Genomic DNA, 25,734 nt, shown 5'->3' on the forward strand with positions numbered 1-25,734 from the left:
CACGGTTTGTGTATCGTCGAATCCTTCGGAGTCTGAGTCTTGGATCGAGAAGGTACCTTCCTCTTCCTGTTCCTCGAACTCCCGTCGGGCTGTCGGTGCGGACGCCATTTGAAGTCTTCTGGCTCGACGGTCTCGGAGTGTTTTTCGGGACCGGAACGCACGACAGGCCTTGCAGGTGTCTTCGCTGTGCTCAGGTGACAGGCACAGGTTGCAGACCAAGTGTTGGTCTGTGTAGGGGTATTTATTGTGGCATTTGGGGCAGAAACGGAACGGGGTCCGTTCCATCGGCGTTCTTCAGCACGCGGTCGGGCCGACCAGGCCCCGACGGAGGATCGAAAAACTACCCCGAAGGGCACCGGAGCTCTTCGATCTTCGATGCGGTGTTGAATCTAAGTACGCCGATCCCGAACGCAACAATACCGACGAAAATCTTCCGAAATTAACTATTTTTTCTGTTCCGAAACTCGGAGCGACAGGAACACGTCCGAACCCGATGGCGGAAAAAAAACAATCGAAGATGGAGTCGACGCCCATGCGCAATGGAGACAAAAGGAGGAGTCACTCGGTCCCGTGACTCGAAAGACTTCTTCGAAGAAAAACAACTTGTAACACTCCGGCCCAACACCAGATGGCGAGCTATTGCAGAACATGCGTATCTACAGCGACAGATGCCATCGAACATAACATTTGTTACCTCAAGTCGATAGGTACTACCAATTACTCAGCCAGATGCACTAGACCTTCCACACACATTATTCTGATGCAAGTCATAAATCCTTTACCAACATATTTAGCAATGGGCCACCCAACCATCTTCCAATCTTTTACTTGAAATAAAACTTTATCCTGTAGAAGTGCATTTCTCCCCACTTAATTAGTAATAGCATTGACTGACATCTCCAATACTTGCTGAACAGCACAAACCATACACTCATCATCTTCATTAGAGTCACCTTTGGCTAACAATGGCATTCTGAACAGATAATCTGCAACTACATTACTTTTGCCAGGTATTCCACACAACAATGATATTCTTGTAATCGGTATAGCCACTTGGCATCTCGGGATGTAGCTGTTTCCCACCTTTAGTACTGAACAAATCAACAGGTAGTTTGTCGACAGTACATAACACCACACCTCCCTCCTGGAGAACTGTACCCTGGTTATTTTTAGGTGTCATCTCTTACCTATCATGCTTAAACTCCTGCGCTGCTCTGAGAAGCTCCTGGATGTTCTTGGTGACTTGTTCAGTCTTCAGAATCACATCCTCTGTGCTCGGAAGTCCTGGGTCTAGTTCTAGGTCCAGGTCATCGATTTCATGGTGGAACTCTTCGTCTCTACTCATCTCCATGAATCGCCTACCATCCATACTGCCAGACCGGAGACGGATGTGGGAAGAGGAGTTACAAAAGAAGCACATGGTTGAAAAGAGACTGCAACAACGATTTAATAACACTGAAGTACAGAGGAACGTTCTCTTATCGATCTATGAATGTTTCAGATGAAGTCAATAGACTAACAATATAGAAGACATTGACTTCAGATTTATGAACCCCAATACTGTGATTCCTATCTTGGACAACAAGCAGCACCAAAACAAAAAGGATATCTTCACAGCTCTGGCCTGCAAGACCGAGCCTATTTCAGTGGGCCTTCCTCTTGTTCATTTCTTTCCAGTACTTTTTTCTGTTTTGTTCAGCTCTTCCTTTTACCCCTTGTAAAACATACTGCAGCCGCAGACTGAAAAGATACTGATTTGTACAACACTGCACTGACGTCATGAAATATATTATAAAGTCCCCTGATTAGCACGCTCCTACAAGGCATGGCCAAAGGCATCTACAAGAGACACCTTGTTGCAAAGTTACATTTAATTAGTGAGTTTCTGCATCACCACCTGGACTGCCAGAGGGACTAACATCACAACAGAATGGGTTCACCAGCTTCACCTCACCTGATTATAGACTCGCTTGTTTGGGTGTTGTCATAATCACTGTCGGTACCGCTGCCATGGCGCTCCATCTTGGTTGTCTAAACAGGGAAATAGATGACCATGAAAAAAATAGTGAGTAAATGAACTCAATAGAAAAAAGCAAAGATAGATGTCCTGGCATCCCGGGTCTCCCCTTCTTACCCAGAACCAGTATGTACTGTTCCCAGACATAAGCACAAGCATTTTGAATTATTCTAACCCCTCAAGAGCCATCCATTAGCCTTTATTTAGAGGAAGGGCTCAAACATTAGAAGATGATTACTTCCTTGAATCACCCTTTCCCATTAGACTCAAATTTGTTATCTGCTATTTATTGACTTCTGCATCCTTCTGTCACTAAGATCAAAAACAGTAATTTCCCCTTTGTAGTCAATACAAATATTGTGGCATAAACTGTCCCATAATCCCAATGACCCTTATGTGATTTCCTCTTTGCTCGCTGGGTCATCTGAGGGACCTTGGATCGGGACTACCATGTGAAGGAGGTGAATAGGTCCCTATTCTTTAGTCTGAGCTGAGCTCCCCATACGCTCCCCACCCAGTATCAAAAGGGATCACCACCAATGCTGGTCTTGGGATTGTCAAAAGGTGGTGGCTAAAATTGCAAATTTCCAACAAATGGTAACACCCTGACCCATAAAGGAAGTGCATTGCCCTTAACACATGGAAACAAAAATGTACTCAACCTGGAGTCACTAACTTTGAATGCAAAACCAATGGAGGGGTTTAGCTAACCACTCCTTTCCCTAAAATCACATCTGCTGTTCACTCTCACCACCAAGGTTCCCTTGGGAGCAGCTTTTTAGCGTAAGCTTCTATGATAAACAAGATATATTACTCATCTGTATGTGATTAAACAGTGAGATTAATTACTGTAAAATCATGTCAGATAAACAAAACACATACAATAGCTGTTCCACTAGGTGGCGTGGTGTAAGTGATCACTAACAACAGTGAACAGTGATGGTGCTAGTCACAAAGAATAATCCATCAGCATTACTGACTGAGTAGTGTAACAATTTCAATACAAAATGACTGAAAATGTGAACATGTTTTGGTTTCTACTTTATTTAACAGGCACCAAGCTAACATGCTGATGTTTCAACCCATTAGATAACTTAAAGCCGTGGCGTCATCGGGACAAAATACAGGAAGCAACCTACGGGAATGAAGAAATCAAGAACAATCAAGTAACTTAATGTATGCACAGTGAAGTATAAATGTCCAAGCATACTCTGTTTTACCTTACCTAACACATAAAAATCACACGGGAGACCTCTATATCTGAACAACAGATCTAGTGATATTAAATAGCACACCTGTTATTCAAAACAACAATGGGGGGCACTCATTTCCTAAGAGTGAGACCCCTGGTTAAATCCGAATGCCTGTACAGGAATGTTATTGTACTTAATTCCCATAGGGTGCTTCTTCTATCTAGTTGAAACGTTGCTGTATTAACTATTTGACTATTAAATAACATAGTAAGAAAAACATCCTATTTCTGAGTCCTTTTGTATTGCAATTGTTACACCACTCTGTCAGCAATATTGATGGATTGCCTTTCTAACTAGCACAAGCCACTTGTATTCCCCATTGTCACTGATCACTCTCCCTGAGCCGCCTACCCGAACACTTAATGCATATGTTTTGTTTTACATGATTTTACAGTATTTAAACAGGATGTTTAATCACATACAGAGCAGTAATATATCTTGGTTTACTACAGAAACACAGGCTAGCAAGCCTCTCCGAAGGGAACCACTGTTTCTTGGGTACTTTAAACCCAGGTTCCCAGGGATATCGGGTTATTTTCATCCTCACCTCAGCATGCTCCCCAAACCCTCAACTTCAACATAGACAAATCAAGTGGTACTTAACCATGTGCCTGCCCCCGTCCTGAAAGCAGGAGAGCTGTGTGGAGGATGGTGGGAATGGGACAGAGGAGGCGGAAACACCTTTTCGTATCTAAAAACACGAGAGGAGAGAATCAAGGATCATGCAAATAAATTGGAAAAATAATCACAAAACAGACGCGGACAGATCCAGTACATATGAGGCGTGTCTCTGCAGACTACAAGATGGCATCATTTGGAAGGTGAGTGTGACCTCTGACCTGAACAGGACTACATACAGAGAAAGAGAGTCCGTGTTCATGCAGAGCCTGTTTCTGGTTATTTTAAATCTGCCTTGCTTCACAGGGTTGGACCTGGAGACCAAGGGGGGTTCTGGGGAAACTAGAGGTGCCTGGGGAGGTCGCTGCCATGAGGTTCAGTATATTTATATCTCTGCATTGTACAAGATTGTGTAATTCTAGTGAGTTATATTTTTTTAACTTCACTGGTCATGGGTAGTGAGCCCGTAACGTTTCTGCAGCTTTAACCACTTAGGAGCACATTTGCCATGCGGTCCACGTCATGCTTAAATTGTTTACAACTGAGCCTGACCGGGTATATGGACTGGGAAGGTCTGAGATGGCCACAGTTAGTGCTGTTCTCATCTCAGCTTCAAAAGGAATCCATTGGCTTGAAAACCGTCCCTGAAACACAACTACTCACTAAGATTGCTTCAAAGAAGCATAAAAACAAAGTTTTTCAAGTGTTGAGGTTACGGGGAAGCAGTTGCTTTCCTGAACCTCTTCCCACTCTGGGGGCGTCACCCGAGACCCAGGTGAAAAGGTTAGAAGGTGAATGGTGAGCTGCAAGATCCCCACTATCCAGACACCGAATGAAGGGAGGGGAATGGTGCACGGTGGCCCAAAGCTCCATCAGCATCCCCGCCGCTCACGTTCCTGCACACAGTGAGGCACAGGGAGGTGGCTCCGCTCTAGCATCGCCAACTGCAGGTGTAACATCCTGGCACAAGTGTATGTGGACCTGCGGCCAATGCAGGACTTCTGCTCACGCTCAAAGAAGATCATAGCTCCTTTCGGCACGGTGTCTGCTAGAAGGGGAATGGAAACCCCAAAGGAAAGCATGGAGGGTGGTGGGAGGCCAGGTTTGGTTTTTTAATTGAGTATTATAGTGTGCTGGTCTAATCTGTGGAAACTGTCGGGAAAGTGGACGCGCACGCGCAATGTTTTTTTAAAGATTTTTTTTTTGGGGGGGGGGGGGGGGGGGGGTATGTGCGTAGACCCTAAAGACCGTCGGACAAGAAAAAAGTAATTTCTCACTTAGCTCTCCTCAACTCCTTTCCCCCTGCACAGCCTATGTGTGAGAGCAGCTTCTGCGGGGGCTGGGGCGTTTGTCAAGTTGTCATACACAACATAAAAGTGTTCATATACAGCCACTAGGAATGCGGTTTACCCACCTCGTGGTTCCCTGTGACATCACAGACAACTCTAGCTTTGCTCTCTGTGCTCAGGTTGTCATTAGGAACCAACTGTTGAAAAGCAACTCCGTCACCGATGGCTGTCCATCTGTAACTCCGCATTATGTGTGGCTCTCGCTGGCAGCCACTAGCCAGTATCATTCTTATGGTGATGATTCACCGCTGTGACGTAGCAGCGCCAGGTTACAGATCCCAGAACTCACTGTTGCTCATTATAAAGGAATTCAAGGCTGCTCTGGGTGGGCTCCATGACAGACTCAGAACAGCAGAGAAATGCAGGGAGCTCCGCTTTTAAAGAGGATGGAAGGGAAGGCACCGACAGCAGTGAGGTTGGGTGAGAGCAGGGCAGTTTTTTTATTTATTTATTTATTTTAAATGTGGGACAGAAAGGAGGGGAATGTTATGTATGGCTCTTCCATTAATCCTCTGCCCCTGCACAGCAGTTGAAAGCAGAGGCAGGTGGTTTTGGGGAGGTGGAACACTATACATAAAGTTATAGATGGTTAAAACTGATTATGGGGGTGTTTTTCACCTCAGGGTTCTGAATGGCATCACAGACAACTTGAGCTTCACTCTTGTTGTCTATGTTATGTCACTCAGAACCCACAGGTGAAAACCAGCCCTATAACTCAGTTAACCCATCTGCAATGCTATATACTGGTTATGGTTGCTACTGGAAGTCACTATGTGCAACAATCCATTTGAAAACAGAGTATTCACTGGTTGGACCTCGAAGCAAAGAAAACCTTGCTTAGAACATGTGCTACCGTGAGTACTGATCTGATGCTTCCGAATGGCCTCCACGAACCGAAAAAGTCAGTGGAGTGACCAATGGCATGACAGTCCCCTCTCTCGCGCCACACCTCGTCCTGCCAGCCCCGGGTTAGGATGGAGAAGGTGGGCGCTGACTGCTGTAGGCCTGCACAGGCCCGTGGCAGACATGGAGCTCTGGCTTATTATTTCTGTAAAGCCGCGTTCAGCACCGGAGTCTGGGTACCAGGAAGTTTCTGTGGTAATTTCTGCATCCTTGCACGACAGTCTTATATTCTTTAACGAGCCTGAAGGTGAGACATGGATTACCATAATGGGGAACACAAGATGTGTGTGGGATTAATGTATATATGTAACTGTTCATGAAACTTTGGCCGGTGACATGTGTGAACGTGCAGTGATTTCAGCGCGAACTGCACAAGAACTCTAGGTCATCAAAGCATACAGACTGTAAGCCAATATTCTCAGTTACATATTGATACAACTGTGCATGCTGCATCTACGACATAAAAAGCACTGTACAGTACAGAAAGCCCATCCAGGACAAACGAAGTGGGACGCCACAGATTCAGGGAAGAGCAACATTGGGAAGGGGTGCGGGGGGAGGGAGTATCGGCCTAAATGTGGGATTCTACAACTGCAGACTGGCGAGATGACTGGCATTAGCTCACTCCGTGTGCCCAGCCTTCTCTTCACATCACCAGGAAGTCAGTTCATTAGATCCCGGAGAAAGCAGTGGTGCATTCCGGAATATGTACTATGTTGTGCTGGTCGCCATTAAACTAAACAAAAGAATATATTTGGAACTGCATCAGTGGTTCTCCACGGGCAGTGTGGTACCAGAGACACTAGAAAATAATGCTTTCTGAGGTGAAACCGCAAACCGTATAACAATGTCCTGATCAGCTTCAATAAGAGGAGGAGGTGACGGAGAAAGGTTTTTTATGTACTCAAGGAAAGAAGGGGGGACACCCCAACTCATCTCGGTGTTGGTCACCACTTACACTTTTAAAGACATTTCCTGTATCACAATCTTGCATGACAGAGGCGTCTGTGGCACGCACGCTCCTGCCACTGGACATTCGATATGCATTTCCTAGGTGGTGGTGCCCACATCCTTGGCGACAATATCTAGGGAGCCTTTAATGGATATCACCTCTCCTTCCTACTCTCACCCTTATGGGCTAACTTGTGAAATTGATGAAGTCCGCAGAGATAGCATCCACACAACAAGTGCCACTGTGACAGCTCCTCTAACTTCAATGGTAATCCTGGTAAGCCTATCCCTTTCCCTCCCCCATACACATGCGTGTGGCAGGCCCTTCGAGAAACTATGGATAGACAAATGGCCCACATTCTACTTACCATCTGACATGCCTAAAGGACCCAGGCTACATCTTTTGCAGGAACTTACACTCTATTCTAGCCCGGAAACTGAGGACTACACTATTTCCAGCTGACGGATGGAATGGGGCTTAACTCCCACAAAGGCCCCTTGAACACAGCCTGGAGGTAACTTCACAGCTGCTACCTTGCCCAATATCTGCCCCACACTGCCGCCCCCTAGACTGCACTGGTTGAAGCCCCTCGGTGCTCATGCTTAGCAAACGAACAGCTGTGCAGGGGGCTGGATCACCAAGCCCCTCTCACTGAGCGGCGCCCTGCTGCGAGTATCCACAGGCCGTAGATGCCCGCTGGCCTAAAACAACAACTCACACTGGAGTGGAAGGGCTGCAATCTGTTCACAATCTCATCCACTGGCTGTCCGAAGGGCTTGAGTGCCGAGCCCGGCTCGTACATGGAGAACGCATGTCGGTCCCGCCGGTGCGGAGCTGGGAGGTTGAGGTCCTGGCGCTCATTGCTGGCGGGTGCCGGGTGCGCGGGAGCCGTCTGCTGTCTGATCTGCGTGTTTTCCGTCTGCAGTTTGTGAATCTGTAAAGGCAGGAGAGATATACTCATGCAGGGAGGTTGGTGCAGCTTGGCAAGAGGAGAGCCACTGGGCTGCAGGATGGACCGGGGTGGGTTTCATATTTCAGCCCTGGGTCGACAGGCTGCAGCCAGGCCCTACACGTTTCTGGACTGCAGAATCAACAAGTATTAACCAATCATTGGTGAATCCTGCCACCCGAGCAGGAAACTCCACGCCATTATTAATCATGCACAATGATGGACATGCCTCTGTATTCAAGGCACAGTCAAGGGACTGAAAACAATATGGCGGACTTCAGTAAATCCCTACAAACTCAAGCCCTTGGCTGCAACACCAAACATGTCCATTCCACCCCGCATCCTTCACTGAGAAGGCCACAGACAGCCCCATCAAACCCGAATGCTCGAGGAGCCTCTCAGAACCGTCAGCCTTCTTAACCCATATTGTACAAAGCATGGCAGTGGAAAGGAAAAGTTACTTACCCGTAATGCTAATGATTTAATACTAATTCTGTAATTCTAAATCTGAAGCAAAAGCAACATGTTTTAATACTTAGCATACTTCTGCCATCTAGTGGTTGGATACCGAACAGGTCAGAAAGTTTCACACAAAGTTACTCGAAGGCATCTGTAACCCCTACTCCTAGTGATATCGGAACACACCTTAATCATTGACATCTTATGAAAGAGCTTAATTTATTACCCTTTCCTTCAAGAAAAGGAAAGGCGAGTCCCTCGTGAATGTATAGTATCAATTTAAATGCAAAGCTAATGTATGTAGTGTTGCGGGCAGATAATGCTTTGTTTTGCAGCACGAATTGGATGTAGATTCATATGCTCTGCGCAGAGAAGTGAGAATGTGGATTCGGCGTGAAATGACCTTTTGAAAGTGCTTTTCTTCTAACGCTGCGTCCGCATCCCACAAACAATCCAAACGTGATTTTAATGCCAGTCGGTATGATACCTTAATGCCCTGCTTACATCCAGCGTGTACAATGGGGTATGCGAAGGGACGCCAGGTGATCAACTGTTTAATTGATATCAAATGTGTTAGTAAACTTAGAAAGAAATGATGGGTGTTGGCTTAATAGGTACATTGCTTCTGTGGAAGATGACAAGATTTTGTCTACTCGCAAAGTTTATACAGCCTTCATTTCTGTTAGCTGCAATGATTGACAAAACGAGCGGTGTTTCCAACAACAAGACAACCACTGTACATCGCAATAACATCGTTCGTATCCTGGCCTGGAGCCATTTATTTAACACGAGGGACTTTTCCATAATACTTCTTGAAAGGTACTCTGTGCTGGACCAAAAATAAAGACTGTGTGAAGCCGGCTGCAAGCAGCTGAAGACTACGCATAGAGGGACGCCTTGGGAGCAAAGGGGATGCTCCTCCAACAGGAAGCACACGACCGATCAGCCAGCAGCGGGGGCCAGTCTCCCAGCATTTCTAAGAATCCTGGCAGCACTACTCAAGAGTTGTAAGCAAGTCCTGGAGCTTGACCCCGCACTCCCCGCAGGGCTGGCTGATGGGCGGCGACAGTTGTGTTATTGGTCTGCGCCCTGCAAAGGCAGGTCGGGGTCCTACAGAGATAATGAAGTCAGAAAGAGGAGCAGGGTGCAGTGCAGGAGACGCTGCCAGCCGGTCCCCTTTTAACACACTCCGAGGAAGAAGGCATAACAAAGGAATGTCATATTCCATGTCGTCGACACTTGTGATTTGTGGTGGCCATGTCGTGCCCTTTCACGGGGGAAAGGAGGATGCCCAACATAAGCGTCGGGTTGAACAGCCTATATCCAGATGAAATGTCCACGTCCGGCCCTTCTTTGTAATTAGCACTCCATTCTGCCACTGCATTAATTTCGGCTCTTAACCATCACTTGAAATTAGTTACAGGTCTCTTCCTTATTCCCCAATGGGGTAAAATGTTTAATGGGGCAGGTTCTCTCAAATTGAGCGCATCTCTTTACTGTGGGCAGTAGTCATTTGCTTGTGGGAACGTTCACCCTAAAACCTTCCCGCTGAGTGAAATACGTCCTCCTTAAAACCTTCCCTCTGAGTGAAACATGTCCTCCCTAAAACCTTCCCTCAGTGAAATACAAGTTCAGTTCACAGAAGCAGGATCCCCTTCTTCAATGTCACCTTGATCCTTGCAAAAATTCTGGATAGGCCTTAGGCCACCACAGTACACCTACTAATGTTGAGTATGATGCCTCTGCAAGAACAAATGGGAGGACAAATCCTGTTTGCCCCTGAGACTCGTGGTCTGCCTGGCCTCTTTTTGGTGAGGTGAGCAGCCAAGAAAGATGCGTCATACTTTCTTACAGTGGTCCTACGAATATGGCAGTCTGCATTCTTATCTGATTGTGTGTTAGACATCAGTGACTGATTAACCAAATTGTGTGTTTTGTTACATGGTACAGTCTGCGCATCTACTACTACCTCAGGCCTGAATCCGAACTTTCTGAACCAGGAATGTTTATTAAACATAATGTCTGTGGAAAACCATCATGTGATATTTTTTTGAAACAGTCTGATCTGGAACATTAGCTGCTGCTTCCAGTTCCCTGGAACTCAAATCCAGATGGCAGAAGAATGCAAAGCATGCTGATCTATAACACAAATGCTGCAAACTCGTTGATTTCAGCATCTGATCTCTGCCAAAACATGCTCATAAATCCTGCAGATTGACCATGACTGAATCTGTTTCAGGATGTCCTAAGCTGCCCTGTGTATTTTTTTCTGGCCAAGGCAACATCACTAACTGAGGCTGATGTCCCTTTTGTCGGCCTCGTAAAAACTGCCCGGTATAGGGTAACACGATGAAGCTGCATATGCCTCAGGTTCTCATCACTCAATAAGGAAAGTGCGCTGTGCAACGTCATATCTTAAAGCATTACTGTGCGGTAGAGCGCCTTTGGTATAAGATCTGCTTAAATCATTAAGCCTTCCGGTGGGAAAGTCGTCACAGATGCAGAGCCTGCCTTACACGGAGATAGCTGCATTTCATCTACCCAAACAGCATTTAAATCAATACTTGTGAAAAATTAATCCTCAGATTATAATGCATCCTTGCTCACATCAGTGGCATCCTGTTTATCTAGATGCATGCTGGGTGGATAATGTGTCATAAGGACGAGGAGGCTTGCATCTGTACCAGCCAAGCGGTTTATGACATTAGTTTTCAGCGTTGAAGGAGCAGCTATAACATATAAAGATGGTCATAGACAAAAATAGTTACCTGTGCTTAAATGCTAACAATGCCTTTTGCGGCAACTTTGCTTCTCTTACTTTTGAGATAGTTTTAACTTTAAAACTACTTCAAGCTGCACAGGGCTAGTCACCATGATCTAACAGCAAACAGAGGCTACATAAAATGCAGTTCTCGTTACTCGCATAGTGATCACTTACGTCTAGCTGCTACTCTACTGATAATCAACTCTGAACCCCGAAAACGACAAACAACTGCCAACAAGGTCCCCATCCCGGAAGTTACTTTCACACTACTACCAGCACCAAATCACCGCGCTCAGTTCAACGTTATGAATAAATTGACTTTTCTGAGGTTTTAATTGAAGAAGCACATTTGGAACTGAACAAATTATCTGCAAATGCCATCGGATCAGACTGAGGGGCAGGGCTTTTTTCCCTGAAAACTTCTAACCTTTCTGAATGCAACCTGTAGTAGCCAGGCTCATGCACAACATGTGGATCTATAACCCAACCCTACACTCGTAGCAAGTGGGAAGAAAAGCGAGTGATATCCTGCTGCTCACAGGGCGATGCTTAACAATCATCGCATAGCACGTGCATAGCAGAAGAACAGGGAGGAAAGTGACCAGCTGCACAGGCAGCAGAGCTCGCAGCTCAGCGGGTGTAAGCAGGGTTAAGAGAACAGATGGCTGCACCAGGTCTCACTCAGCAGCAAAGGTTTGCGTGAAGGTGAAGAGACGGAGGAAGACACAGGAAGGAGAGACAGACAAGCATGACAGACAGCACAGAGCTCCTACATCTTACGGTGAGCAGAAAGACTGACCTCCCTCGGCAGACGGTGGGGAGGGGGAGGAGAGACACTGACCTCCCGCTGCAAGCGGCGCAGCTCCTCACTCAGGTTGTTGTTGACTTTCATCAGCTGCTGCACCTTCGCGTCAGAGGTGGCCAGGGCCTTCTTCACCTCCAGGTACTCCTGCAGGGTGATGGGGCTGTCTGAAAGGTCTGAGGAGTCCATGCTCTGTCAGAGAGGAAAGAAACAAGGACAGGGAGGTGGGAAGAGGAGGAGGTGAGAGAGAAGAGAGAAAGCAGGAGGTCACTAAGCGAGGAACGTGTCACACCAAAGGAGTGAGGCATACAGTCCTTTTACAAGGTTTGCTCTTTCTGGAGGCTCTCCAGTGGAAAAAGATGATGGAGAGAGACTACGCATTCTAGACAGCCGGGTCAACGGCAAGCCCAACATTGCATGCAGTCGACGTGCTGGGCCGAAACCATCAGTGGCTCATAGTGCAGCTCAGTCACACGTCATAATCTTGGTTCAACCATGAGCAATTGTACAGGGAAGTACAATTCATTATATCGTATTTTTTTCTGCTATCTCAAGATTAAAAAAAGAGAGACTGTTCTGTGCAAGGATTAGACGTAAGCCTCCTCGTTAGATGTGAGGTGGGAGTGGAGGTGGCTTTGAACACCAGTCTCGCCCTCATTTCCCCTGCAGCAAAATAAGTCCCATAGGCAAAACAACACAAAAAGAGATGGGTGAAATGCTTAAATTAAGCTTAGTCATTGCCAATTACACTGGGATACATTCCATTCGATTATTTGTAGGTTATGGGTGAGGTCACAGACGGAGACCGACCACATGCAAATACGACTTGGCCTGGACTTCCAGCCTGGCATTTTGGGCCATGTCCCCTCTCAAAGGGAATACAAGCAACACCAGATCAGATCCAGTCTTGTTTTGCCTCCTTGGTGAGATGCAGCTTGAGCCTGAGTGGCCTAGATGTCTAAGCCACATTGTCTGGAGCAGAACGAAAGCTGATTGGCCTATGCTTGTTCTTTATCTGTGGCACAGCAAGCAAAGAAAAGATAGACTGGAATGCAGCCTTGAGTAATTACCAGTGTCTGAGGTTAATTCAAGCATTTACCATCACCATTTTAGTTTTTGCAGCAAAAGCAGTTCTAGGAGCAATATCATATGCCAAGAAACATAAGGGCAACAGTTCGTAAAAATGACTCCGAGCACTCTGCTATTCCAGCCCGAGCAAAGGAGTAGTGATCTCACTCACAAACAACCTCTACCACAGCCCCTGACCCAAGGAACGTATCTCACCCACCAGCAACGTACAATGAAAGTATACAAGGGAACTGATTATGGTGGGGGTGGCGGGTTTCTTATTGCAAGCATTATTACCTTACTCAATGCAACAGTACACGGATGTCCGGTGGGGAAGGCACTTGTCCAGGGTAAAAATATCACTGTACGCTACAAACGCCTATTTTTATCCGGCCAAAGCTCTGAAGGCACAGCGAAAGGTAGAACTACAGGATGTGCTTGGACCACCTGTGCAGGAAGTGTCTGGCTCTGTGAACTACTGGTGTGGAGTTAAAATTGTAAGGACCTCACTTTGTGTTAAGAATCTACATCCCACGTTGTTCATGAACACCAATTGGTAGCCAACCATTCACCACTAGCCTCCTGGTCTCAAGGAAGTCAAACGATCCATTACCGACCCAGTTAGACAGACCTACAACCAATCTCTACTGGCACCACACATGGGCAGAGAGTTGCATACAATGGCCAGATGTCCAAGGTTAGCTACCAAGGCTTTTCCGTCATTCCAATTCACTCATGATGAATGTTATAATGCTACCCACTCTCTGCAGTGTTCGTCGACAAAGGAGGCAAAGTTGTAACATTGCCAGAGACCCTGGAAGTCTCCTGTGGATAAAGTGCTGAGGCTGTGAACAGTGGCATAAAGCACACACACAACCTGCTCATATGTGGGTTCATACCTAAAGGGCAGTTGAGTGAGATGGATTAGATTTAATTTGTCTTCATTTGATCTGAAAATGACTTGAGTTCTTTGTTATAATAAGTACGGTACTGTTTTGCTTTGTGGTTCACTAGTTTATGGTTAATGTGCTTTCCTAAATTTGTTTTAGGGTCATTTAGGAGACGAAAATGTGAAGAACCATGTTTTGCAGCCTTCTTAAAAGCAACATGGATTTCTGTTTTTCTTACCTTGGTAGGCAAGGAGTTCCACAACTTGCAGGCATTGACTTAGAAAGAATGTCCTCCAAGCCCAGCTTTGTTGAAGCTGTAGGAGTGTATTGGATTGGAGTGGTCCTCCAGGGTGCTGAATCTGAAATACTTGCAATGAAAATGTTTCAGTTCTATACAGTGCTCGGTGTATAATGGAGAGTTGATCAAGCAAGGCTTTGGGAGACATAGTAAGGTCACGAGAGCTAGGGTGATGTGATCCGTGGGGTTCAGGTAGAAGTTGTCGGCCCTTTCATCCGTTAAACTGACCACTATAATTTGTTTAGGAGAGATTCCTAGCCTCCTAGATATTAGCTGTTCATGTAGTCAACTCAGTTTGAGAAGTCTAGGTAGGGCAAAATCGGTCTTCAGACTGTGCGCATGTTTGTTGAGGATGTTTTTACTACAGCTTTGATTTGTGGCTCCAGGGTAAGATGTGCACCTTAGATGACTCTTAGTATTTTTGTTGTGATTGTTTGTGGGGATGCTTGTCCTAGGTCTTCAGGCCAGATTTCGTTTTTTTCTGGGTTGAGTTTCAGTGTTTGGCAGTCATTCACTCTTTCAGTGCCTGTTTGGATATTGTGGTGTCCTTGAGGTTCTTCAATGTGAGAAAAATATGGGTGTCATCTGCAAAGCTGTAATGTCAGGTTTGAATCAGTCCAGATAGAGGGCACCGGCATATGTTGAGAAAGTGGGGAGAGATGTCTGAGCCCCGGGTGACGTCAGCATCCAAGAGGTAAGGTTTGAATGTTAACAGTGAGTGAGGGATGATGTGGTTCCAGCTGAATAGGCAAGAAGTGATCCAATGTAAGGCTTTTCCTTGGATTCTCACATTCTCCAGTCTGGTGACTAGTGCTAGAAGTATGTGAGACAGGCTTTACCTCACATGGCCCTTATCCTGCAGTCTTTACCACGCAGGTAAATTACTTTAATAGATTTTTACCTTTATCACACTGTACTTTATCCGCAGATAAGTAATTTTCAAATTATATTAATTTAATGTTATTTAAAAAAGGGGTTAAGGTGTTGGTAGAGGTTAAGGGTAGTAAGGATGATTTTAGTGTGAAGGGATGGGTAGTGGTAAAGGTGATGTTAGGATTATGGGGTGGCTAGAGATAAAGGAAGGTAAGAGTGATTTTATGATTTGGGGTGGGCAGAGGTATTAAGGGTAAGGGTGAATCTAGGTTTACGGGTTGGGTCGAAATAAAGGGGTTATGGTGGATTTTAGAGTTATGTGTTTTGGGGGTTAAGGGATGCACAGAGGTAAAGGAGGAAAGAATAAATTTACGGTTTACGGTGGATACATTTAAAGGGAGGTACGGGTATTTTTAGGGTTCAGGGGTGGGTGGAGGTAAAGGTGATTTTAGGGTTCAGGGGTGGGTACGAAGTAAAGGGGGTAAGGGTGAATGAAGGGTTTGGGTGGCTTTAAGTAAAGGGAGGTAAATATAATTTTAGAATTAAAGGGTGGGTATAGGTAAAGGGAGAAAGGGTTTGTTATGGTTCAGGGGCAGGTAGAGCTAAAGGGAGGTAAGGAACCAAAACAAGGGGGGTGGAAGCTTACGACCACTCCACAGACCCAAAAAAGAGGGGCTTGGTGGTACCCCAAAAATGATATCTATACATTCTTTCATTTGTTTGATATGCACGGAGGGTGTGTGGCCCACGCTTGTTGGTACCTTTCAATTGAGGAGTGTGTGTGGAGCTTTGGCTTTCTCCGAATTGAGTGGTCAAAGCCTCACTGTGCATTTATGGGGGAACCAAATCACTGGAGCCAGGTGTAGAGCTCTTAAGTTCAGAGATGATTCTGAAGATCTCCTCTGTGGGACATGATACGATGCGAGAGGAGTATTTCTTTCTTTCATTCCTAATGATTGCTCTATAAATGGGTATCGGATGAGTGTATAAGGTTTCCCTCCAATTTTATTTGAGGGCTCTGTTGGTGGCTTTGAGTTTTATGACTTGCAAAGGGAACCATTTAGCCAACCTTGTGCAAGTTGAGAGTGACTGTTTTTTTCAATGGTACAGCGGTGACAAAGATGTTGACTGCCATTCATTAATTTTTAGGGTCGAGCGCACAAGCCCTCTGTCCCTGGTATAATCTCTCTTTCGGCTTCTAGCTACGCCTGTGCCAAGCCTGTCACTTTAATTGGTTTGTGGACTTGCCTTTTAAAATCCGCTTGATTTCATTAGTGAAAGGCATGCAGACGTCATGCCTTTTCCGGTGTTAAGCCCTCCTCGAGCGCACCGGCCAACTACTGAAAACATAAGAGGCTCCATGTTTTCAGCCTGGTTTCTGCACTACTTTATCTTTTTATCTTCCACGCAGCTCGATCACGCTGGGTTTTACATAGCGTGATCGTTTTTTCCTTAATTTATGTGGCAAGAAAAGTCCGGTTAGAAGTTTACAATGCTAATAGCTCTTATTCTCGGGCAAATGCGAGACTCGTTGCATTGCAAATGCTTGTTTAAATTGCTATGGCCATGTAGCTAAACGAATCAGAAATCAGTTTTGAGGCTAGTATTATGGTTTCCTTTGTGACAATTTTCAGAATTTTCCAAGCATCTTCGAACATTCTTGGTTGAAGTTGCCTTTTGAAATTGCGAATTTTGGGGATCATGATGTAGAAAAGGATGTCAAGATGGTCACTCCACGCTAGGGGAGAGGACTGGGAGTGGTTATGTTGCCAGCATTGCCAAAGAATGTTAAGGATGTATTCTGCAGAGAGTTTTAGGTAAATAATGAGTTCTGGTAATTTCGAAGCCAGACAGTAATTATTTTCTTGATGGCTGAGCTGGTTTCTTGAGCCATGTGTTGAATTTGCCAAGAACAATTAGGTTAGGGGACTTTAGACAGAGGCTGGCAACAGTCACAGAAATATGTTGTGAATTATGTGTTGTGGAAAGGGGGCAATAGATTATCAAGAATGAAATGGTGTTGTTGACAGATGAGTAGTGTTTGACAAGTATCCATTGACATTCAAGTGCAGAATAGTCTTATAGGGGCACCCTGTTCCGGGATTCATTATGCATGATAGTGACTAATCCTGCCATTTTATTGGTATGCTTTTTCATGATAATCGTACATACTGTTGGCACTGCTTTGGGCACGATGCGGGCTGCAACGTCTGCTTGCCCTGTTTCAGATATGAATAGCTGGCGCAGTTGCATGTTCTCAATTAAGTCATGTGCACAACATTTATTCTCTTTGATGTAGACATTAAATTGATGAGCAAGCATGTGTAATTCATTGTCCTTAATAGGACTCTAGTTGGGTTTAGGGGATAGGTGGCTATTTGGTCCGTAAGTGGACCTCATGCATTTGTAGTAGTAAAATTCTTGTGTACATCAAGTTATTTTATTGGTTCACAGTCCTGTGTAATATTGCGACAATATAATATGGAGTTCTGTACAGATAATAAGAATGCAAAAACAGAGGAAACAAGAGAAGACAAAAAGAAACGGATACATGGAGAGGGACACAGAGGAGAAAATATTACATTGAAGTAAGTGGAATATTCAAGATGGCAGGATGGGGTTCGGAGAAACAGCCAGAAAGATAGATTTTCAAACCTAGAGCAGGCGAATGTGAGAGAAGAAGAAGGAATACAGGTCTGTGGAATTATTTAAGAAGATATGGAGCATTCAGGGCCTGAGCAAAAGTGCAATGTCCGCTCACCCTGGCGCGGTTGTTTCGGCCAGAGTTGGAGTTTCTCAGAGGTTCCTGGTCAGTATCCTCGTCCGAAGCTACACTGTCGTAATCGTGCTGATCATCTGTGTCGCTAGGGTTCCTCAAGGAGTAGTCAATATTATCTGGAAAGGACAAACACAAACAGGGTAAGGTAGTGAATTCTGAGGGCATCTTCAGGAAAGGCCATGTACCAGCAGTACAGCTATGAGGTAACGTGTATCTCAGTGTAGGATCTAAATGGTAAGATTGCACTGAGGAGCATGTAGATGACAAAATGCATACCACTGGAGAATCCATAGCAGCACATCTATAGGTGTATAGTCGTAAAGTATATATACATCATGATGTATAAAATCAGCCTATTGGTAAGGAAAGTATGCCAGACGGGAATCTATATAGCAAGGTGCACACCAGGCAAACATCTGTAGGGCTGAATGTGTACAAGGAAAGGATCTAAAGTTCAGGATTTATACCAACAGAGCATCTGTAGGGCAGGATGTACACAAACACATTTACCTGCCAGAGCAATTATAAATTAGAATACACATTATATATATATATATATATATATATACACACACACACACACACACACACACACACACACATATATGAATATATATATATGTATATAGTATCATGGTATTTAATCATGCTGCGTTTACAGAGCTGAATGCATATCAATAGCGTATTTAAGTGGCAGATTCTCATCACAGGCTTACCACAAGACAGAGTATTTATGGCGAAGAAACCCGATGAGCATCATTGAAGAAGAAATACATGCAGGGCATTTACAATTATATGGGAGGATTTACATACTCAAAGCAATAGCAGGATGACTACCAGCAGAGCATAAATAAGGAAAGATTGATGTTATTAGATCACCTACAGGGCAGCAAATATCTATACCAAAGTCCCATCTATAAGGTGTACCATTTACCAGCAGAGCATCAGTATTACATAAGATACACTGGGAGAGCACCTATGCGGCAGGACGCAGAGCAGAATAGCATACACTGGGGTCAGACTTAGGCCACAGAACACCTAGAGGTTAGAATGCACACCAGTGCTCTCTTCATACAGCAGAGGGTAAACCAGCAGAGCATATGCAGGGCAGTGTATACACCAACAGTGCATCGATAAGTCAGGATGCGGCTAGCAAAGAACGCATGCGCCCAGGCTTCCAATACAAGTGCATCAATAAAGTGACATACTAGTGTTTGGAGAAGACCACTTCATCCACAAGACTTCTTAATTTATTCTCTCAAAAGTCTCCCCTTCATTTCCTTTACTTGGTTCCTCTTTTATATCTCTTCTGTCCCCATTCAGGGTTTGGATAACATCTTATGCGTATAACACCGTAAAGAACCACAAAAATACCATCTGAACATAAAACTACTGAGTTACTGAACACAAGGCATGGGGCCAAACCCAGTCAAAATCTTGGGGCCTGGGAGTGCTGTACCTGCAGCAATGGTCCTCAGTTTCCATAGGGCAGGTTCTCTAATTGTTCAACAACTCTGGCTTCTCCTAGCGCTGAAATGTAACTGCACAAACGACCCAAGGTTCAGCCCTGGTGGTGTGCCTGCGTCAGTGACTCTCGGTTTACACGCTGCTGCAACTGTATCAATCACCCCCGGTTTCCCTAGTGCTGGCGGTGTAGCTGTCCCTTTCACCCATGGGTAGGATGGTGTTGGTACTATAGCTTTACTCTTTAACTTCTTTGCTTTACCATTTATTTTACTTTACATATCTTTATTCCCTAACACTTTTTTTCAGCTTTAGTCTATCTGCAGCAGAGTAGTAATTTTCCCTAACTCTGTTCCTGTTTCCCTGAGTATCTGCTCTGGTGCTCTTTGTGGAATCCTCACTCTGTGTCACTCACTCGTCCAGTGCCTGGAAGTGGTCCCTTACCTGCAGGGCTGATCGGGCTCTTCCCTTGCTGCCGCCTCTTGGCTTCACTCAGGATGTCGATTATGAGAGTGGCAAACTCACGGGCATTAAACCTGGCTAGCTTCTGTCGACCCTGCCGGTGGGATGAAAAGGAGAGAAAACAGGTGACCGATCATCTGCCACGAAGGAAGGGAAGTGATGGGATGTGTGGCACAGGAAGCGTGTGCAAGGCAAGAACCACGAGACACCGTGGCAGAGAGAGCTGGACAAAGGACAGACACTGAGGCAGAGTGCCAACGTAAATGTAAGAGAAAAAGAGTGTACAACAGACCATGAAAAGTGGGAATACAGGAGTGTGTAAGAGGCATTTCAAAGAACATGGTAGCAACATGTTTCTGGAACAAAAATTACAAGAAAGTGCCATGAGTCTGAAAGAATAGATCCAAGTTGTTATACTAGATACTTATGAATCCCTGCTCTCATCTTATATCACACTTATCTACCCATCACCACGTCATGTCTCTATCAATCTATCCTCCCTTCCCAATCTGACTCATCCCAAATCCATTCTACTACTTTCCCCTCCTAAATAACTCTGCCTAAGCTCTTCCCTCCGCTTCCACATCTGACTCACCCAAACCTCACTTTGCTACCATGATCTCCCAAACAACCCTACTGTATTCTCCCTCATTTGTCTCACCCTGCTACTATGATCTCCTTAACCCCTTCCACAGACTCTTCCCTCCTACATCCTCCCTTTACTCATCCCAAGCCTAAATCCTATTCCATAAACTCCCAATTAACACTTCTGGATTCTTCCCTCCTCCACCCCTCCATTACTCCAGTCAATCTAACTAACAAACTCTCACACCCGTGGCTCAAATTAACTCATAATAATACTAAAACTGTACTCATATTTCCCTATACTAATCCACCACTAATTCTTTTTGGGTAACGGAGCAGCGTACTACTCGCCGAAAAGCGCTTTGACGCCTCGTCAGGGCAGTAAGCGCTATATAAATACTATTACAATACAATACAATACAATACAATGAGTTGTGCTACTTAACCGCAGAACCTGTTCAAAGGTTAACTGGTCATTTTTCTCGAAATGGATGCTTCATTCAGGTGTTAAACGGGTGCTAACGAGAATAAACTTTTTATCTTGTATTAAAATGACAAAATAGCAATTAATACTACCACCATATGCCACATTATTTGCAGTCTTGCTGCTTCGTTTATTGGATGCCGTTGCATAATTTACTCTGGTGACCAGTAATTCCAGGGGTTCTACATACTTGGGTGTGGAATGCCTTGTCGGTGGCATGCTTAGGCCCTTATTGCAAGTGTTGTGAAAATCTCAATGCCACCACATGCCGCAACATTGTTGAATCGGGATTACAAGTTGTAAGGAAGTAACAAGTAACACGTTTTGTTGGTCAAAAGTTGGTGGACTTTATTCAGGAAAAATTCCACGGCATAAGGTGAATCCTGTACAATTTGTTGTGCAAACACTGATTTCCACAGAAAATGATCTTTCCATGGGTTCAAACAGTCAACAGTGCAGTAATATTCAGCCTGTAATTATGGTACTCTGCAGTACTAGTAATTCTGACTAGGGTATCATGACTCCGACTTACTCACAGGACTCATAATAAACCCAATAATATTGACTCCTACTTTAACTCCAGGAGGAGGTCAACTGTACTCTTCTAATTCACTACTTTAGTGCCAGGACAGCACTAGGATGATCAACTGAGTTTTTAGTGCGGCAGACTGAATGAGACCTGGATAAGCTGAAGAACAGGCAGGAATCTGTGCACAGCCTCTGTAAGAGTATGTCCATGTATACAAAGAGATTTCAAAAGCGTGGAGAAGCAAAAACCAGGAGGGCAAAGGATTAAAGTAAATCGTTTGAAAGTATGGTAGAGAAAGTGCTGGCTAAATAACAAAAACAAAAAGAACAAGGGTCTCTTTAGGACACAAAAGTAGAAAAATACGCAGGCGTCTGAAGCATACAATTATCGTCTATACCAAGGAGATAAAGGCAATGACAGTGCCAGGCTGGTATGTGATAACCTGACAATATAATATGTAGCACAAATAACAGTGTAATGTAGCACTGCGTATGAAACAAAATATATCTATATACACAATGTAGGATTATATTGAAACATAACTTAAGACAGCAACATATGCAAGCAATCACATTAGGATATATAGCGAACGAATAAAGCACAAGGCAGTAGAGTACTTACAACCTAGCAAAGCGTGGCAAAGCGTGCCAACTGGCGTGGCAGTGTCTTACCTGATTGCGCGTAGCAGAGTACTCTGGATTTACCGGCAGGAAAGGTACCGCACTCCGCTCCGTCACCAGCGTGCTATGGTTCTGCGTGGTCAGCCAGACTGAAGCAAGAGAGCAAGACCAAGGTTATCGTAGGTATTTGTGGCAGACAATGTCCAGTAGGTTCAACATGGGCCAAAAGTGGGACAAGGTCACAACAAGGACCAAAGAGACAGATTTACCCATTTTTATGCCCCTTCTTGTGAGAAGTAAGGATTATGAGTTGTTGATGGAAAAATGCATTTGGCCGGCAGCCACTTCCTCAGTCTCTGCCTTTAAACAAATCCATCTCCCATTTCTTTCAATTTACTTCACATCTTCGAGGTGAGCGAGGGAACTGTGTCGCAAAGGGACGAAGGGGAAAGAGCTTGGAGAAGTTGGAAACGCTCCCATGAACTCTTTTATGGATCAGTGTCGGTACTTTGTAAATCAATGAATAGAATTTCCAATTGTGTGGGGCATGTCTTCATTCCTTTTCCCTTAGGCTTCTAATATAAAGTAGTACAAAATCTCAACATAAGACCATTAATTGTTTCACTTTGGGCGGCTTGTGTGCCCAGGCCCAAAGGTCTCCCTACCAGCATATTTAAAGCAGCAACAGATGGATGGGCTATTCTATTAAGCCTTCTGTTTAAGAACTGTATCATGACAAATGATGTTCCGGGTAGTTGGAGAGGCTTCCTTTTAGTGCCAATACACAAAAAAGGTTTCACCTATCAACCAGACAACTTCAGGCTGATTGCACTCCTAGATGTAGATGGCAAGTGCTTCACCAAAGCCCTCAACAAGAAGCTAGAAGAATGGGCCTCTTCAAGTTCCTTAATCCTGATTACACAATCTGGGTTTAGTCGTGGCCATGGCTTTGAGGATAACTTGGTCATCCTCTCCTCTCTGACTGAAGCCGCAACCAAAAAGGATGCCCCTTCACTCTACGCAACATTTATCAACTAAACCATTACATCTTTTAAGGTTGACAGAGAAAGGCTCTGGTGGAAACTATACTACTGGGGTATTCCGGCAAATTTGTTAAGAGTTATAATGAGCCTTCATGCAAAGACCTGGGTGAGAATTAAAGTTTATGCCAACAGAGTCACATCCCAAAAGATCAGGACTAATATAGGGCTAAAGCATGGGGCATTTTACCCCCAATGTTATTTAATCTCTCTTTGGCATACATAAAAAGTGTTCTTGCCAAAGTGAGAGCATTTGTACCTAAGTTTACAGGAACTCACATCTACTGCTTACAGTATGCTGAAGACACAGCTCTACTTGCTCAAACCGATGTGGGTTTGCAATGAGCCTTGGGTGCCTTGTCATTTTATTGTAAGGAAAAATATCTCTCAATTAATCTCTCAAAAACCAAAATCATGGTTTGTGGGACCAGAGACATCAACAAAATCATTTTTTTCAAGGATCAAGTAAAACTACAGCAGGTTCTGAGTATGAAGTGCTTGGGCATTCATGTTAACCAGAGTGGTTCACACCAAGCTCATCTCTCAGCTCTGAAAGGAACATCAGTAACAATGATTATCAGCTTTAAAAAATTGTTAAAAAGAATGAAAGGGTCTGATCTTACTGCAATGTGTCAGGTCATTAACGCTAAGTTCATGCCCACTTTGGCCTACCACTCATTGATATTCAAGGATCGCCTAGCTACCTGGCTGGATAAAGCTCAAACCTGATTTTACAAGTTTTATTTCAGGTACCTGATGCCACCCCTTCTTCTCAAATATGTCTTGAATTCAGCCTTTATTAGCAAGCTATCATGGTCAAAGCAAGGTTCCTGGGATACCAGGCCAAGCTCAAGGCTGCACCTTCTGGAACACTAAAGGAATTGATAAGGATAATAATTTGTGATAAAAAGCTTCAATGGGAGGCCTAAGTAAAAGATGCAATAGATTGCTTGGGGTCTTAGGCTATTCAAGACCAAGATCTGTCACGGAAGCTGTGTGCTAAAATCCTTGCCAAAAATGCAAAAATAAAATCTGCTGAGGAAGACTGTCATGAATTAGCACTGAAGGCACTTTTTATAAAGACACTGGGAAGGACACTTTTCCCTCCAGCCCCATGCGCTTAGCCCACAAAAAAGATCTAATGAGATTGAGATGTGAACTAATTCCATTAACCCCTTGGGTGCCTGGGAATGAAAATGTCACTTACCCAGTGTACATCTGTTCGTGGCATCAGTCGCAGTAGATTCGCATGTTCTGCAATAGCTCGCCATCTGGTGTTGGGCCGGAGTGTTACAAGTTGTTTTTCTTCGAAGAAGTCTTTCGAGTCACGGGACCGAGTGACTCCTCCTTTTGTCTCCATTGCGCATGGGCGTCGACTCCATCTTCGATTGTTTTTCCCCGCAGAGGGTGAGGTAGGAGTTGAATTGTAGTAATAGTGCCCATGCAATGGAGTGACTAAGTATGCACTTATTTAAGGTTGAGATGATACATATATAAATAATTGAAGGTAACTTCCAAACTGCTACAGGCTCCCGGGGAGGCGGGTGGGCACATGCGAATCTACTGCGACTGATGCCACGAACAGATGTACACTGGGTAAGTGACATTTTCAGTTCGATGGCATCTGTCGCTGTAGATACGCATGTTCTGCAATAGACTAGTAAGCAGTTATTTCCCCAAAAGCGGTGGATCAGCCTGTAGGAGTGGAAGTAGTCTGAAATAATGTCCTTAATACAGCTTGACCTACTGTGGCTTGTTGTGCGGATAACACGTCTACACAGTAGTGCTTGGTGAATGTGTGAGGCGTAGACCATGTGGCTGCCTTACATATTTCTTGCATTGGGATGTTTCCTAGAAAGGCCATGGTAGCACCTTTCTTTCTGGTTGAGTGTGCCCTTGGTGTAATGGGCAGCTGTCGTTTAGCTTTAAGGTAGCAGATTTGGATGCATTTAACTATCCATCTGGCTATACCTTGTTTTGAAATTGGGTTTCCTGCATGAGGTCTTTGAAATGCAATAAAGAGTTGTTTAGTCTTTCTGATGTTCTTTGTTCTGTCAATGTAATACATTAATGCTCTTTTGACATCTAATGTATGTAGTGCCCTTTCAGCTACGGTATCTGGCTGTGGAAAGAACACCGGAAGTTCCACTGTTTGATTTAGATGGAACGGTGAAATAACCTTTGGCAAAAATTTAGGATTGGTCCTTAGGACGACTTTATTTTTGTGTAGTTGTATAAAAGGTTCCTGTATAGTAAACGCCTGAATCTCGCTTACTCTTCTCAGGGAAGTAATGGCGATGAGAAATGCCACCTTCCAGGTTAGGAACTGTATGTCGCAGGAGTGCATGGGTTCAAAAGGTGGACCCATAAGTCTAGTTAGGACAACATTTAGGTTCCATGAAGGAACAGGTAGTGTTCTTGGTGGTATAATTCTCCTAAGGCCCTCCATGAATGCTTTAATGACTGGTATTTTATATAGGGAAGTTGAATAGGTAGTCTGCAGGTATGCAGATATTGCTGCAAGGTGAATCTTAATGGAAGAGAAAGCTAGGTTAGATTTTTGTAAGTGAAGCAAG

The 25,734-nt window shown here is 44.6% G+C and overlaps 1 protein-coding gene across 11 annotated transcripts in view; it reads right to left on the minus strand.

The window, feature by feature from the left end:
* GIT1 (GIT ArfGAP 1) overlaps positions 1-25,734 on the minus strand; it is a 258,163-nt gene that overhangs the window by 13,325 nt on the left and 219,104 nt on the right. For 2 of the 11 annotated variants that reach the window (XM_069226245.1, XM_069226244.1), the window contains 8 exons: positions 22,170-22,267; positions 19,883-19,994; positions 17,957-18,090; positions 12,106-12,258; positions 7,811-8,026; positions 3,875-3,961; positions 1,955-2,031; positions 1,188-1,370 (listed from right to left, as the gene is read on the minus strand). In XM_069226245.1, the coding sequence (XP_069082346.1) occupies positions 1,188-1,370; positions 1,955-2,031; positions 3,875-3,961; positions 7,811-8,026; positions 12,106-12,258; positions 17,957-18,090; positions 19,883-19,994; positions 22,170-22,267 (1,060 nt within the window). Of the gene's footprint in view, positions 1-1,187; positions 1,371-1,954; positions 2,032-3,874; positions 3,962-7,810; positions 8,027-12,063; positions 12,259-17,956; positions 18,091-19,882; positions 19,995-22,169; positions 22,268-25,734 lie in introns of all 11 variants that reach the window. The other 9 variants (XM_069226243.1, XM_069226241.1, XM_069226242.1 and 6 more) reach the window with 8 other exon arrangements.

The sequence above is a fragment of the Pleurodeles waltl genome, chromosome 3_1, assembly GCF_031143425.1.
Source record: "Pleurodeles waltl isolate 20211129_DDA chromosome 3_1, aPleWal1.hap1.20221129, whole genome shotgun sequence".
NCBI lineage: Eukaryota > Metazoa > Chordata > Amphibia > Caudata > Salamandridae > Pleurodeles > Pleurodeles waltl.